Here is a 17779-nt window from a genome sequence, read left to right on the forward strand (position 1 = left end):
AAGAGGGCCAGTTTCAGCTAAAAATCCTGTGTTCTGTAACTGTCCTAAAGGGACAAGTTCAACAGTTTCTGTTGGTGACGCTGAAAAAGGTGTGCAGATAGCTATAGGGCAAGGCCAAAATAAGTGACAGAAAGCATCATACTTACTAGCTCTCTGACCTTGGCCAGGTCACTTAACCTGTCTGTGCCCGTTTCTTCACTTACAAAACGAGGATAATTAGCAGCACCCACCTCACAGTTTACCTCAGGTTACCTGAATTGTGTTAACGGGACGAGTTTTACATTTTAGTCAGATGCTTGGGGAATTTGTTACCTAAAAAGCATTTTTTGTTTTAAGCCTTACTGAAAACTTTCAATAAAATGTTACTGTTATTTGAAAAAATAGTTGTCATTGCTTGAAAGTTTGAATTATTTTTCATGAGCTTGTTTTCTTCCAATTTGCTCATTCGAAGAGTGGGATCCCTGAATTCACCCCAAAACCTTACTCAAGGTTTTCTTGAACTTTTCTGTACAGCCTCTGTCCCTACCCCTCTCTTCCTTTTCTTAAAAACCTTGCCATTTATCCTCTGGACAGCCAAGTACTGCCTCTCACCTGACATCCTTGTTATGGGGAGGACCCAGGGGCATTTTGTCGGGTCTTAATATAAAATTTCTCTAAAGTAGTGTTATCTTACAGCACAACACTGACATGGAAGTAATTTTTGTGTTAGATGCTAGAAAACTTGGGGCCACCTTTATCAACTGTGAAAGTCTCACAGAATTGTTTTATTAACTTTCATCCCGGCTTCATCTAATTTCTTCCATCCTCACTTTCCTTTTCCTGATTTCCTCCCTTGAAAAACTAGCTGTGTCGTAGGCATTTTTAAATATGCTGTCTTAAAAACATTTTGAAATAAGACATTTTTAGAAATTGTTCAAGGTGTTAGGGTACTTTGAAGGCCCTTCTTTTTTCATCAGCTTTCACCCAAACTTTCTTCAATGCTTTTTAAGTCATTTTGTACCATGCCTTTGGTTTCAACTATAACTATTATACTGACCCCAAGCGGATCCCTGTACCTTGTTTCCTAGACTGGAATGCACAACTGACAAAAGGGCATTTCCCGCCTACCATCTCCCACCACATACACATACACCCCACCTACATCTTTATTTAGAATACTGCTAATTACAATATTGTTATATCTTTGATCACATTAAAGTTTTCTGAAAAGTTAGCAAACTTTATAGTTTCTGAATGTCATTTAACTCAATTTTCTTTAACTAAATATTGAAAACTTTACAAAAATGTCAATTAAATTTGTTTTCCAAATTTAATTTGGAAAATTAAATTTTTCTCTCAAACCAACTTTTCCAAACAGAAATCCCTATAAACAAACAGGGCCAGTCTACATTAGTTTTTTGTGATGGAATAGTTTTCAAAAACACCTTTAGTAAATAAATAAAGGGGAGATATAAAATACTATGGTTTGCTTGATGAATCTTAATTGCGAAATTTCTTCTTCTTTCGAAACTTCTTTCCTGCTGCATTTGCTACTTTTTCAGCCATGATCTCTGAGTACTTCCTTCGGTTATATCTAAAAATAAAAACCAAACCTTTAAGTTCTCAAGTATGACACACTGGACATTATTAGATGTTAATAAAACATTTTGGGGAGGTAGTGCTCGCTAATTTTCAATCTAAATTTTTTTTTTCATTTTTACCATCTATTCATCACTACTACGCTAAGTTCCCATGTGTAGGGAGCCATGCCAGGAGCTGATGACAGGGGACTGCACCAGACAGCCAAAGCCCCTGCCCTCGTGAGGCTTCCAGTATAACGAGGAAAACACAACTGTAGAGGGAAGTTTCTGTACATTTGTAGTCATCAGAGACTCTTGTTCTAACATCCAGCTAATATCAAATGCTTTAAAAATATTTCTGTGAGTTAAAAATGTTAAAACAGGACTAAGCAAAACAGAAAGTTTACACTTACCTGAAAACACATAATATACTTTTTAGAACCTTAAAAATATGTCATAGACCCATTGTTTTCAAAGTGTGGCCTGGGAATAAGACCCTTCCAGGGGTCCGTTAGGTAACACTATTCTACAAGAATTCGACAATGCTGTTGGCCCTTTCACGCCTGCTGTTGTCTCACCAGTGTGCAGCAGAGCTTTCCAGAGGCTACACAATGTGCGGTGTCACAGCAGACGGATGCAGAAGCACATATGAGGCTCCAAGTTTAAGCCAGACGTTAAAGAAATTTAATTATTTGTTTTGTTCATAAAAAACGTTAATGTATAATGGGTTTGTTATTATTTTAAAATGAATTAATGAATGTTTTTAGTTTCTTAGTTCTAATATCTATTATGATAAATATTGATCAATGTAACCCACAAAAGTTCTTTAGGTCTTCAATAATTCTTCAGAGTTTAAAAGCATCTTCAGAGAATTGCTGCTATAGACTATATTTCTCCATTGGGCTTTAGAAACACAAAAGCACAATTTACTGCAAAAAAAAAAAAAAAAGCTGTAGTAGCTACAGCTTCAACAAAAGGGCCGTCAGTCAATAATTATGAAACATTAAAAAATTCTCTAAGACACGTACCTCCTCTGTTGAGCACATCCACTGTGTTACTTAAGTCTGTTACCACATTACTAAAGCTGAGGATTAGCTAAAATTTTCTTTAAAGCAGAAGTTATTTAAACCAGCAGTCCCCAACTTTTTTGGCACCAGGGACCAATTTCGGGATGATCCAAGTGCATTATATTCAAGCTCACCTCCTGCTGTACGGCCCAGTTCCTGACAGGCCACAGACCGATACTGGTCAGCGGCCCCAGGGATGGGAACCCCTGTTTTAAACCCTTTAACTTTATAGCTCACTCAATCCCAAGGGCACGGTTTACACAGACTTTCTAACAAATCTAAGGTTGGATTAAAAATGAAACAAAATACAAAACTACATATAACACAGAAAAGCATTTTCTTCTGTCCCAGGGCATTCCTCCTAATGAGTATCTGATGCATTAAATACATTCAGAGAAGTTCGCTGTCCCAAAGTGGTCAGAGAAAACCTCGAGCCAGTTGCAGAGGGGACTGATTAAAACTTTCCGTGAAGTGATGGGCTTGCAGAGTGTTTCACATATTTTGGCATATAAATATAGGACAATATTCTTTTTAAGTAATGTAGTTTATCTTAACGTATTTAGGAAAATATTAACAAACTCACAGTAGCAATAAAGTCTCCTTCCTTTTAGAATAAAGTAGGCAGTAGTGTACAGTTAACTGTGGAAGACTGAAAGTGGTGTTCAGTGACTGAGGTATGAGAAACGATGACCTGATACGACAACCTCTGACCTGCAAGTCTGAGTTTCAGGCTACTGCATTTCTAGTCTATGCCTCAACTTCCTTATTCTAAGATGTTTTTTAGTGTCTTAACACTTACCTAAGTGTTAACTGTATGTTGTGGATAAAACTGACCTACATTTTGTAATCTTGATGAAGGCAACCTCACAAATCAGAGCAATGTTGATAGTGCTTATTTCTACATTTTTACCATTACCCATACTCATTTAATAGCTTATATAACATTTTGAGCTAAATTTGTTTTCCATACCTACAATCTACATTATTTTTAGAATCCTTGATAAGTATTTTTAGTTTTGCTATTAAACCAATCTGGAACTTTTAGCAGAGGTTTCTATATGAGGTATACTTTTAAATCTCCTATAATATATATGTAGCTGCTTCAAGGACATTTCAACACACTCAGATTACTCCCATCTTAAAGTCTTAAAAAAATCCTCTAAGTCCTTATTTGCTAGCCCTGCCTCTCCCTTTCTCTTCACAACAGAACTTCTTCAAAGAGTTGTGTCCGTTTCTTCATTTTCAACTCATTCTCCAGTTTTCTTTCCCATCATTCCCCCTAAAACTCCTGCCAAAGTCACTGTAACTAAATCCCCAAGAAGTTTTTATTTATTTCATTTGATATCCCAGTAGCATTTCTTGTTAACCACTCTCACTGGCTTATGCCTGTTTAAAACATTCTCTTTCCTTGACTACTATGACGTGCTTTTCTGGTTTTCTCAATATCCCCTTGCTATTCTTTCCCAGACTCCCCCGCAGGCTCATTCTCCTCTAGTCTGTCAAATATTTTTCAGCTTCTCTCTAAAGCAGTTGCTCTAAACTGGGAATGCTTATACCCTGCAGGGAACATCTGAAAATGTCTGAAGACATTTTTGATTGTCCTGAATGGTGGTTGCTGCTGGTGTATGGTGGGAAGAGGCCAAGGATGGTGGGGACAGAGGCCAAGGATGCTTCTAAACAGCCTACTATGCACATGAAAGTCTCCTCTAATAAGGAATTATCCCATCCGAAATGTAAGTAGTGCTGCTGTTGAGAAAGTGTGCTAAATAAAGTATTTAAAAGTAATCTGAAATTTTAAAAGTTTATGCATATTCTAAAGGAAAGCATACATATTATAAAGTGAAACATAGACTCTACCTTCTGAACTCAGAATCAGCCAGCAGTTCTTCCACAATAGTTTTCTTTCTTTGTTTCTTGGGAATCCGTGAATGGTAGAAGTCAGCTGGATTATCAACAATGGTTCCAATCTGTGAACAGGTGATTGCAATAGGTCATTCAATACCTGTGTGCCACATTGCTTTCCTATTTCAGAGTAGCTCTAAGAAAGTGTATTTAATGAAAGGCATGAAAACTTAAGTGTACATTACACCAATATTAAAGTTAATTTTGCCATTTTAAAAGCAAAAATAAATCACCTAGTCAATCTATATTAGGTCCTAAAACATTTCTTCATCAATTTATAATAAATTCAGATTTCCTTTTATAAAATTTGGTGCCAGACAGTAAATTCTTGATGAATAGTGTAACCAGAGGAAAAAAGTAGCATAGATAAACTCTTGTTTTAACATCCCAATTTAATGAAATTGACACAAAAAATTCTACTACACACCCATTTGACCTCCTAGATTACAATAAATGCTGCCAGCTTAGAACCTTCTTATTGACCACTCTGCATTAGTACATACATTCAACCAAGTAAACTGCACTGAGTGTCTACTATGTGCCAGGCACTGTCCTATGTATAGGAAAACAAAGGTAATGATCCTTGGCAGTGAGTAGTCCATAGTCTTAAATGGAAGATCCACAGACAGGTAACCAAACAATTAAAACACAACATAATGCCCCAGCTAGTGTGGCTTAGTGGACTGAACACCGGCCTGCAAACCAAAGGGTTGCCAGTTTGATTCCCAGTCAGGGCACATGCCTGTGTTGCAGGTCAGGTCCCCAGTTGGGGGCACACGAGCAGCAACCCCACACTGATGTTTCTCTCCATCTCTTTCTCCTTCCCTTCCCCTGTCTAAAAATAAAATCTTTAAACAAAGAAACATAACAGAATATTATGCTGAACAAAACATTTCAGATGCTCTAAAAACTAAGTGACCAATTCTGTCTGAGAGATAAAGGTTTCACAAAAGATGACTGTTAGCTTGGGTTGGTATGAGTAAAATTCCACCAAGCACACATGGCAGGGCCAAACACATGCAAAGTCAAATGCCAACTACAATCCGTGACAAAGCAGGGGTTGGTGACCCAGTCTGGGTGCACACTGTGACTGTGAAGGGCCACATCAAGGGGTAAACACTCTACCCTATACGTCACAAAGAACTGTTGAAAGTACCACTGAACAACATCTGTGATACCATTTAACAGAGGTGTATCCTGGACTGACTGCCCCTGGCACCTGTTTTAAAGAACAGATGCCTGGTTACGTGTGGAGGATGGACTTAGAAGGGAGAGCAGACCTGGAGGCAAAGGATCATTACAATAACCCAGATGAGTGACATGAAAGGCAGACAAGAGGAACAAAATGAACTGGAGGGCTCCCAGAGGATGACTCCACTGGACTTCACCTGAAGACACTTTGAAAACCAATTTCTAACTTATTTTCAGAATTTCCCTCTACCCTGAAAAGAGTTGGTGCAAATGAGTCCTGCTTTTGTTGTCCATCTGTAAGAATCCTTGCTGTTAGGCTAGTACTAGTGATAGATGGAACAGCCATCTTATAGGTTCCCTAACTCTTAGAGAGTTGACCTATGAACCCCGTTACCATCTGCAACACTGTCTCTCTGTATGGAAAGTCATTACGAGCTGGTGGCTGCCTGAATTGGGGTCTGCCCATTATTGTATTGCCTGAGCAGATATGCTTTGTAAATACTCATCTATTTTAAGAGTAAACAGAAAGATCACAGTACAGTGCTTCCTTCCCAAGCTAAAATCCACAGAACATCACCATCATTATTCTGTTTGCTTCATACCTGGAAGTACTTAGGGAAGCCATCCCTGTCGTTTTTCTTGTAAAACCTTTTTGGGTCCATGCCAGCTCTCATCTTCAGTGCTTTGAGATCATTTTTCAGTTCATCTGTTAATTCTGGAGCTTTCATACCAAACCAGCCATCACCTGCTGTTTTTTGTCGCTCTTTCTGAAATTCAGATTTCAAAACCAGAAAATTCTAACTTCAATAAACAGTATATAAACTATACCTATTTCCCCCAAAATTGTACATACAATTTCATTAATTCACAACAAATAAAGTTACTTTAAAGAATGTATTAGTCTTCAGATTCGTCTTTCATTAAGGAATGAAACAACAAAAAAGTGCTTTCTCTGGTAAATTAGGTAAAGCACTAGCAGTTTCATAAATGAGGGATCCTTTAAATTCAACTTTGTATTTTAGTAAGAATTGCTGACTTGCTGGGAGAATAGCCCACAGCTTTAATTTCTATTGTCTAAAATAGCCTACACAAGAGATAATGTATAAAAACATTTTCACTTCTGAAGCTTGCTATGTAAACATTAACACTTCTATGCAGTTACCGAGGTATCTCAAAGTCATTCACTCCAACAGTCCAGAAACTTGCATTATTTCTTTTTTTAAAAAATCTGTTCTTTTTTTAAAAGTAATTTGCTTGATTTTATATATTCTGTTCCCTTCATACAACCAATGCTATGAAGGATCTACCATGTGCCAAGGTGCTTTATATTAGTGACAAGACATTATTAGAGTACCTTCCTCAAATTTCCTCCAAACTCTCTTGATAGCTTCTTTGTGCGTATTAGTTGAAATGCCAGATGGAAGCAATCCCTATGTTTTACTAAAGAAAAGAGTTTCTATCCTCTCATTTGGCAGACTAAACAGACCAGGTTTTGAGCTGGCTACATTAAGTTCCCTACAACAGCATGCAACAGACAAGAGTTGCTCTATCCTTTACAGAACAGTACTGATAAGCCAAGAAGTATGGACAGTGACTTTAAATGGTGACTGTCACTATTTTTAAGGGGGAAAAAAAGTTGTATCTATGTGTACCACTCAGTGCACTTTCACTTTGTGAAAATCCATATAACACGTGTCTACAGAACCCTATTTTATGGGCCCTTGGTTATCTTGTGACAATTTTCTTTGAAAATACATATACTTTTTAATTGTATAACCAGGTTGTATATGAGCTGAACACAGCATATTCACATACATCTACAACATTCTAAATGATGAGAGTCATTGTACTTACTCTGCGTTTCTTTTGAAGTTGATATTTCGATTCGCGATATGGTGGGACACAGTAGTTTTTTTCAAAATCAGGAGTAATGATGGCTTTCTGCATAATCTATAAAAATATTAAATTGGTTTTAAAATTTCAGAATGTCACATAACTTTTTCAACATATTTTTTGTCTTACTAGGGAAACATCTCTCAGACTGAAGACTATTCCAAATATATTAACCCTCTTTATACACAGACATACTACTGTGAAGTTTTCCTTGTCCTTAAATTTGTAAATTGTATTACAATAAAAATGTTTTAGGAGCCCTGACCGGTGTGGCTTAGCTGGTTGAGTCTTGTCCTGCAAAGTAAAAGGTCGCCTGGTTTCATTCCAGGTCAGAGCACATGCCTGGGTTGCGGGCCTTAGTCCCCAGGTGGGGTGCATGTGACATGCAACCGATGGATATTTCTCACTCACTGATGTTTCTTTCCCTCTTTCTCCCTTCACCTTTCTCTAAAAATAAGTAAATAAAAATCTAAAAAAAAAAAGGTTTTAGGAGGCAAAGTAAAGGATTACTTTAGGAGATCTAGAAAATTAATCATCAGCTCAAATTTCTTTTACTGATCTGAATCTGCACACATCAGAGTTACATCGTGTCCACTTGCATGTATTGGTCTGCAAACAGCCAACTGCACCAAACAACTGGATTATGTGGAAAACGGGAACAGTGCCACATGGCTCTTGAAGTCCCTGAGAAAAACCTGACCAGATTTTAGTTTTTTTTGATGTTGGCAAAACAACTTATAATCTAAGGAGACTGTCTAGACTATTGATAAGTACAGTGATATAGATTTTGACTCAACAACACATACTTTTTATGTTATACCAATGAGAATCCCATCTAGACAAATCTGCTGTCTGCAATTCAGTGTATCTTGGATGATCTTTCAATGTCAATTTATACATAGATCAACAGCTTTCTTATTAATAGTTATTATACACCGGTTTTTCTTCTGACATTTACTTTGTCTCCATTAAACTTTTTTCCATTAAATATTGTAAACATCACCTCTGCACACTTATGATTATTTCTGTAAAACAGATGAAAAGATGTGTCATTTAAAATTTTTATAGGTAATGGTAAATTGCCTTGCATTTAAATAATATAAACTCCTACCAACAGTTAATCATGGCCCTTTTCTCTATATTGCCACCAACACAGGGTGTTGTTTTTTATGTTATCAGTGGTGTCTCTTGGCTATTTTCATTTGCTATTGATCATCTTTACACACAAAGTTCTCTTCTGTGGGAATATTTGTACTTTTCTGGGTACTTCTTAATTTTTAAATAGGGTTGTGTTCTTATTTACTTGTAAAAATGTATTTTGTATCTTCATATTAATCTGTGGTCTTTTACTTGTCTTTGTTAAGGTGTTTTTAATCGCTTACATTTTTTAAAGATTTTATTTGAGAGAAGGGAAGAGAGGGAGAAAAGGAGGGAGAAAGGGGGAGAAAGAAAGGGAGAGAAACATGGACGTAACAAACACCAACTGGTTGCCTCCTGTATGCACCCCAACCAGGAACCAAACCCACAGCCCAGGCCTGTACCCTGACAGGAATCAAACCAGTGACATTTTGTTTTGCAAGCCGACACCCAATCAAGCCACACCACTGAAGGCTTAACTGCTTAAGTTTGAAATTTGTGTTCAGTCAAATCTGTTCATCTTTTCCTAATTTACTTCAGCATTTTGTTACTTACTTGCTTAGAATGATTAAATATTGTCATAATACCATTTCTGTGACTCAAAGAAGCCTCAGGGTAATCAGTCATTCCCCCCAGTGCAAGAAGTAAAGAAACTACTGCTTAGTCCACAAAATTCAACAGGAATACAGCAATATAAATTTGGTCAGTAGCATTTGATGTTATCAACTGAGACATCCCCAATTCAGGTTCAGACTTAGAAGTTTCTGGGTAGTACAGTAGCAGTCTAGACTTTCCCATCACTCAGAAAAGAGAGCATGACCTTTAACAGACTAAGAGCTTGTTGGGTGTTAGGCACCATACTAGGGTTTAGGACAGTGGTTCTCAATTGGGAGCAAATGGCAATATCTGAAGGCATTTTTGGGGGGTGGGGAGGGTGGGTGCTATTCGCACCCAGTGGGTAGAGGCCAGGGCTGCTGCTAAATATCCTACAATGTACAGACACCCTCCCACAACAAAGAATTATGCAGCCCAAAACATAAATATTGTGGAGGTTGAAAAACCCTGTTTTAGGAATACAAAGATAAAATTCCGTAAAATAATCGTTATACTACAATTAATAATGAATTCAACTGATACTGGGTGTTGCAGAAGCACAAAGGAAGTTGGGGGGAAGGACTAGGGTCAAAGAATGTTTTCCAAAGACAGTGACCTATGATCTCTGCATTGGCCTGGGAAAGAGCAGGCTGTGTTCAGGACTGTAGCAGTCTCGAGGGTGAGAACACAAGAGTTGGATAGGGCTGGAGGAACACAGGCATTTTGAAGGCTTTGAAGAACCACTGAAGGACTTAAGAGAATATGGTCAGGCCCTGGCTGGTGTGGTTCAGTGTACTAAGTGCTGGCCTGTGAACCTAAAGATCGCCGGTTTGACTCCTAGTCAGGGCACATGCCTGGGTTGTAGGCCAGGTCCCTAGTTAGAGATGCATGAGAGGCAACCACACCCTGATGTCTCTCCCCTTCTCTTTCTCCCTCCCTTCCCCTCTCCCTAAAAATAAATAAATAAAATCTTAAAAAAAAAAGAGTATTAGAGTTGGATTCATTTTTAGAAAATCTAGCAAGAGTATGGAGAATAGCATGATGAACAAAGAGGAAGGAGGCTACTGCTGTAGTCTAGATGAAAATACAGGCCTGCATGAGCCTGGGACAGTGGGGTGAAAAGGAGCAGAAAGTACGTAAGAAGCATTGTAGCCTAGGCTTGGTGACTGCAATACATTAACCAGGACAGAGAGCACAAGAGGAGGAGCTGGTTCAGGCAGAGAACAGAAGTAGGGCAATTAGTGAGGTCAAGTGCCTGAATACATATGAAGGAATAGAAAACAGGCACCTGGATTTAAAGACCTGAAGAAAGACTCGAAGAGGGAGCGAGTCTAGAAAATACAGATGTGGGAAGAAGCTGTGTAAAGGGGCAGCTAAAGCTAGGTGCTGGATGAGTGATCTACCCTGTTAATTTCCTTCTGAAATTAAATGTACAATTTTATGTCTGTGTGCACTTTATCCTGCTGGGGGAGGCGGGCACTCACAGCTTTCAGATTCTCACCACAGAAATCAGATCCTTAACTCTTCTGGTCTCACAATCCAGAACAGTGAAGAACTAAAAGTATGGTAAAAAAAGGAAAAAAAAAATACAATCCTTGGGATCATAACTGGTAGGTGCAAGAAGAACACTCGTCCTATATTACTTTATTTTTTCAAGTGTCATCTTTTACAGCTAGGACTTCATAAAAACAAGAAACTGTTTTGGAGAGCAGGGGAGGAAAGGAGCACATGAGGCTGATGTGACTTCACTATAGGAAAATCAGTCTCTCACCAAGATCTAATCATTTCTACAAGTAACTGGCTAGCTCCATGGATGCCTCTAGGACATGTCATGCAACTTACCTCATTTTTCTTTTTCTCCTTGATCTGTGTTAGGGTTTTCTTGTTTGACTGTAGTTTGTCTGCATTAAAATTTATATACAAACCACCCAATTGCTTGATACTTAGACCAGTGTCTATGCTGCTGCTGGTCAACTTCAGACTGAAAGAGAAATGATCACTTAAAAATCAAGTAATTAAATCAAAATGAAAACTGAGACTATTTTAAAATAGATTTTTTCTTTTCTTCCCTTTTATTGTCAATGACAAATTTTAAAATCCTCATTTTTATAATTAAGTTCTGAAAAACTAAACAAATACACAGGTTAAATCTAGTAAAGTCATTAAGAAAGAAATTCTGGGATGAGCCCTGGCTGGTGTGGCTCAGTGGATTGAGTGTGGGCTGCGAACTAAAGATTTGTTGGTTCAATTCCCAGTCAGGGCACATGCCTGGGTTGTGGGCCAGGTCCTCAGTGGTGGCCACGTGACAGGCAACCACACACTGATGTTTCCCTCTCTTTCTCCCTCCCTTCCCCTCTCTCTAAAAACAAATAAATAAAATCTTTAAAAAGAAAAAGAAATTCTGGGATGAATAATGAATTAAACAAAAAAGCTTTTTTGAGCACATCCAAATTCATTCCCCAGATTATCTTTAAGAGGATGAAGGCCATATAAGATGTCAATAGATTTCACAACAGGACTTTTATTAAAAAAGAATTACAGAAAAGAAGAGGAGATGCACCTGGCAATTTGGCTCAACTTCATATATAGGTAGTGAACTCCTAAATGTACACACTTCCATCTCTAAAAACAATAAGAAAAACAGGTTCTTCTACTCTGAACTTCCAAGTTATCCAAACTTAGAATATTCTTCCAGGTAATCAGAAGTATTTGGTAGTGCCTCTAAATTAAAAAAGTTTTAAACAGTGATGAGCATCCATATTTCCCACTAGAGCTTTTTAAAAATATGTCATATCCCAGACCTAACAAATTAGACTCTTCCTGCAGGTGGCCTGGGATCCTGCTGTATTTATGGAATAAAAATTTCTACTTTATATTACTGAAGGGTCCTTTTTATAAACAAGTACACTTGGCCTTATAGTCACTTTCTTCTCTAATTATTCACATAAACTAAAAAGCTGAAAGTTCTGATGGCCAACCTCTACTGGAAAGTGATTATCATTCTACTGAAGTGCTTTGGCAGTGATCCTCAACCCTGAATGTACATGGGAATTATCCTAGGGAGGAGGACTGTGGCTTTCAAAAAATAAGAATACCTGGGCCTAGCCTGAGACTGACTTCACTGGGCATCCAGTTAATGTATAGTTCCTTACAAGGTTGCCTGTATTTCAGATACACCGCTGCCAGGGGCCTGTACTTGGGAAAAGCAATTTACAGCAGAAGAAAAGAAACTAAAGTAACCCCAAATATTAATGCTTTTCAACTGTGGACAGATGGGATTATAGGTTATTATTTTTCTCAGGCTTTATTTTTCAATTTCTCTATAATCAACATATAATAAAAAAACAAGTTATTTTCCTTCCCTTTTATATTGCTTATTAACAATCATGCAGGAAAATCCTGACAGATGATTTTTAGTATTATCACCAAAAGCAGCACTTTTAGCTATCATTGGTGGGAAAAATATGACTAACAAAGACATCCACAGAAGGAAATGCTGGATAAAAGAGCTCTTCCATACAGATCCCAAGGCAATGCTTCTGTCAATTCCCATGCTTTATAATATTTTATATTTTTACAGTAAATTAGCCATTTGAAATATGTATCAAAAACTTTTAAAAATAAAGGTAAAACTTACAGTTTAGACTTTGTGTCATTTAGTAAGTCGTCTTCATCACTAAACTCATCATCTTTATTTTTGTCTTCGTCTGATGGTTCATCTTCACTTTTTTCATCCTCTTCCTGCCCTTCCTTTTCTTCCTCAATGGCACCCTCATCTGCCTTATCTTCCTCACCCAAGTAAAAATTTTTACCAGCACTTAACCCAGGAGTTGTGTCGATTACAAACAATGCATTGTCACATGACTTATTTCCCAAATCTCCATTTAATGACCCCCTTTGTGCACTATTTTCAACAAAACACACAGTGTCCTCTTCAATCTCACTGTTTTCAGACTGCTGGCTTTCATCACTGCTGAGAAGTAATAAAACAGAATCACCTGTATCCTGAGATGTGGGCTCAGACTTGTACAGTTCAGTATCACAGTCAAAATCTACATCCCTTTCTTTATTCACGTCTTCACTGGCAGCTATAACTGTGCACTCTTCTTCATCACTACCATCACCATTACTAGATGTGAAGTCACTTGTTTTTACGGTGCTCTTTCTCTCTTCAGTCCACCTGTCTATCTCTACAACAGCAAATGTTTGAGCTAATGATTTCATAATAGCCTCACAGTTCTGATTTGAGGGCCTTGATGTGGTTTTCTTATTGTGGGGAGTTGAATGCCTTTGAGAAACTAACTGCGGAAGGCTATTTTCCTGAAGTTCAGAAAAACTCACCTCAGAATTTTTCTCATTAATTTCTTTTTCCTTATCTATCATTCCTTTGGCTTCTTCATCTAAACTCTTATAACTCTGCTTTGTTATTTCTTTGAGAGGTGCAACATTGACCTGTTTTTCCTCTGTTTTATTAAGATGTTGGTGTTCTTGCACTGTTGATTTTTTTCCTGATTTTTCATGGAAGGAATCATCAAAGTCACTATAGATTTCATTATTAGAGAAATTTGGCTTATTTATCTGAGGAAGTGATCTTGCTCGTAAATGAGAAGTTTGTCTGGCATCAGAATCCTCTGAATCCATAGGTGTATTTATCATTTGCTTTTCATTTCCTGGTATAATCTTAGTATCTTTCTCCTCCATCTGTGCCGGTAATTTCCTCTGCATAATCCCTGTTGTTCTCCTAGTTGCAACTCTGGAAAATGTAGAAATATCTGAGCATGATGATTCAGCATCAGAAATAGCTTCTGCATGTGAATCTTGGCTTGGATCTGTTAGGGATTTAGCCTTACTTCTTCTGGTTCTTGTAGAAGGCACAATTCTAGAAATACCTGAAACATGCGATTCTGCTTCAGAGACTTCTTCTTCAGTATGAGACTCACTTATTGGAGTTACTTTCAGCCTTTTCTTAGCACTGGACAACGGGTCTCGTGCAACTAAGATCTGCCTTCTCCTAGTTACTCTTAAAATGGAATCCTGGAGCTCAAACACAGAACAATTTGACTCTGCTTCAGAGGTCTCTCCATCAGTAGAAGGTTTGTTCATTTCTGGTAATGAGCCTGCAGTTCTGCTCTTTCTCTTTCCAGTTTCAGGCGTTTTAGGGATTAGACTTGATTTCCTATTGCTCTGTGATTCAGCAGTATTTTGGTCATCAGATGGAGATTCCTTCCTGCCTTTTAGATGCTCCTGAACTCTTTCAGCAGAATTCTGCAAGCCAGAGAACACACACTTAATTTAGGTAGGACTAGGACATGGGCAAAGTGAATGAGGCACTCCTCTCAGGAGCAAATTTTAAGAGGCCAATAAAAAACTCAGTAAACAAGGTGAACACAACCCCCCTCCCCGCGCCATAATTTAAACAAAATAGAAAAACTTATATACTGTATCTGCCCCTGCATTTGCAGGGCTCTGCCTCACTTCCCTCACCCAAGTCCCTGAATCTAACTTTAGTGAGCAAAACACTAACACTAATAATAATAACTGAAAGGAGAAAAAAATTTTATACTCAAAAGAGTCAAATATTCTAGGTGAACCTACATTTCAACACATGGGGAAGAGGAAATACGGAGAGTATTAACTCTGAGCAAAGATATTTTTAGGAACACACGCCGATAGAATCAATCGCTGCTCTTACCTTTAAATAAGTAAGCGAATTAACGCTCGTTTTCCTTCATCACTGAATCTGAGGCAGCGGAGGACTAGCGTCACTGCAAGCCACCAGGCGGCATCACTATAGAGCACCTTCACGCCAAAAGGAGGTGCTGTGGGGTCACCGCCAGCCTCCCCACCACAAAAGGTGTCCTCCTCTCCAGCCCCACTAATTAGGCTCACGCTTGGTGGTCGAAATTAACCCTTAGTACAGCGTCAACAGCAAAGTTTAAAAGCCTGAGCTGTTATCTGCATTACAGCGCTGAACTACCCAAAACAAGTTACCTAACTTCTCTGTTCCGTATCAGAACTTCATTAAAGACTGTAGTGAGGACTGGAGAGGAAGCGGCAGGCTCAGCAACGGGTCTGGTGCGCAGCAGCCCGCGGCAGGCCAGTCCGGACACTCCCGGTGTGCTGCTCCCCCTAACGCTCCCAGGACCCTTGCGCCGCCCCACCTCCTCGAGAGCGATTCTGCGGGGCAGAGAGCAGAAATGAGGGAGCCGTGCTGTTTCCTACCTTCTGTCCGGAGCTTTCAGCAGTCGTAGCTTGGATACGGGCCTGCGGCCGCGCAGACCTGGTAAGCACCATCTCACCGACTTGGGCCACCACGGCCTGCCTCTGTTCCGGCGCCACGGAAGTGCGTCAGCAACCGGCCTCGTGCGCACTTTCCGCGTGGATTCGGGAACTCGCGAGAATCTCTTACCTGCTTCCGCCCCTCTTCCCTGGCCCCAGCCGACCGGCGGACCTGGGGATCCGCAAGTGTACTGGTTCACTCTAGGACGTGAGACAGACCATGGTTTTGCAGGGAGAGCACTTAGTTGGGGCGGTGAAACTCGCAGGGACAGAGGGCCTTCGTCACATGAGTTGTGTTAGGCAATTCTAAACGTTTTAATATTGCCAGGGGTGTGGCGGAAGGAGACATTTGCATTATTTATACTTAAAAAAAATCATTACTCTTGTATTATTTATGGAGTTAATTATAAAAAACAAAATTTAAATTTGAAAACTTAGTTGGGGTAAAGATTTTTATGTTAAATACCCCAGGAATGCGGAGGCTAGTTAGGAGCTATATAATATAAAGGTGAGATGGTGACTAAGGATTGTAAATAAGCAGAAAGGAAGAAATGTTAAATTGTAAAAAAGAGTGATAACGTTTTGCAGTGAAAGGAAAAGAATGATCAGAATCAATAGAAGGTTTTGTGTTTCTTTTAGGATGAAGGGTGGAGAGCTAGAACAAGGGGAATGGAAAGGGATTGAAGAAGTAGATGGATATTGTTGGAGGTGAGAACTCATAGGCGCCTCACTAAATGTATTTTTACTTTATTACAGAAAACTTTTTCCCCTTATTGTCGCAAAGCACAGAATTTTTCAGCGGGCACACTGTCACCCAGCTAAATAACTCTTTTCATTGATTCCCTTGCAGCCAGATGTGACACAGACTCAGGGTGCACTGAGCTGTCTGTTCTCCATGGTGGGAGTACTTCTTTTGTGTCTCTAGGTAACATTTAATATTAGAAATGTTGCAGAAGCACCACCAAGGGTAGGTGTGTTCAAATAGGTTGTGACCATTAGTGGTCATCAACTTAATTTAATGGGTCATAACTGGCATAAAAGAAACTAGATAGAACATAAGTCACAGAGCATCATTTGTAATATTATAAAAGTATTGTTTTGTGAAACTTCGTATGCATTTATTTAGATTATATATGAATATATGTGTCTTGACTGTTTTATACAATCTATTTTATTGTGGGTTAACATTAAAAATGAAAATAAAAAATGATTAGGTTACAAAAAAGGCTGGCTTCTATCTTGTACTTTCTTACTTGTTCACTTGTGGGAAGCTAGCTGCATGTAATGAGCTGCCCCATGGAGAGGGCCATGTGGCAACAAAGTGATGGAGGCCTCTGGCTATACCTATCTAGGAACTAGGTCCAGCCAGCAATCACAGGAAGAAGCTAAAACTGGCCTCAAACAAGCACACGGGTGAGACTAATTTCACCTGAAACTTGGATTGCAACCGCTTGTGACACTTGAGGTACCCGAACACAGCAATATAGGGAACCAGTCCGAGTAGCAGTGGCAAATGCAGCTCAGCCCTGGTTCAGAAAACCAACAGGCCCAAGGTGGCACACAGGAGCCAGACCCACAGATTGGCTTTCCCGTGGGGAACCAGGCCTGCATTGTACCTAGGCTGCTTTGAGGCTTGCTTTTGCTAAAACTCCCTCACCCTGAGTTAAGGCACCAAATGTTTAATGCATATCTTTGAAGTAACTTCCTCAAGTCTGTGGTAAACCTCCCAAGGACAGAGTGTAACCAGTTCAACCACTTTTTCTCTTGCATTTGCAACATCCTTTTCTTTGTTATCTGTAAAAGGTAATCACCTAAGGCAAACCTGTGCATAATGAATGAGGACCTTCCCTGATGTAATGCTCCCTGAAAAGCAATAAAACCCTGTCCAGACAAGGGTCGGGTGCTCTCTCACTCAGAGAGCGGCCATGCCATCCCTTTTCTCCACAGGACTTTTGCAGTCCGTGTGAATTTGTTCGTCACATCCACAACACTGTGGACAGCGCTGGGTGGAGTCTGCATCTCAGCAAAGTCACTATTGAATAATTTTGTCTTTTAAAATTTAATGTAAAGGAAATAATACAATATGTACTTTTTCATGTCTAGCTCGTGTATACCATATTTTATTTTTTTAGTTGGAGTAGTATTTCATTATGTGAT

General features: G+C 39.0%; 1 protein-coding gene across 1 annotated transcript; it reads right to left on the minus strand.

Annotated features, from left to right (window-relative positions):
- Nucleotides 1-410: 410 nt before the first annotated feature.
- DNTTIP2 (deoxynucleotidyltransferase terminal interacting protein 2) lies at nucleotides 411-15698 on the minus strand. Its single transcript, XM_028512163.2, has 7 exons — nucleotides 15566-15698; nucleotides 12981-14608; nucleotides 11186-11324; nucleotides 7574-7669; nucleotides 6322-6486; nucleotides 4484-4593; nucleotides 411-1573 (listed from the first exon to the last, which is right to left on the minus strand). Exons 1-7 carry the CDS (start codon nucleotides 15635-15637, stop codon nucleotides 1480-1482), a joined length of 2304 nt encoding a protein of 767 aa, XP_028367964.1. The 5' UTR covers nucleotides 15638-15698; the 3' UTR covers nucleotides 411-1479.
- Nucleotides 15699-17779: the final 2081 nt, after the last annotated feature.

Source organism: Phyllostomus discolor, chromosome 5 (genome assembly GCF_004126475.2).
Source record: "Phyllostomus discolor isolate MPI-MPIP mPhyDis1 chromosome 5, mPhyDis1.pri.v3, whole genome shotgun sequence".
Classification (NCBI taxonomy): domain Eukaryota; kingdom Metazoa; phylum Chordata; class Mammalia; order Chiroptera; family Phyllostomidae; genus Phyllostomus; species Phyllostomus discolor.

Coding starts and splice junctions, on each gene's coding strand:
- DNTTIP2 (XM_028512163.2), bottom strand. CDS start 15,637: ATGGTGCTTACCAGGTCTGCGCGGCCGCAGGCCCGTATCCAAGCTACG. Junction 11,325..12,980: donor AATGACACAAAGTCTAAACT/GTAAGTTTTACC, acceptor TTTCTCTTTCAG/TCTGAAGTTGACCAGCAGCA. Junction 7,670..11,185: donor AGGAGAAAAAGAAAAATGAG/GTAAGTTGCATG, acceptor ATATTTTTATAG/ATTATGCAGAAAGCCATCAT.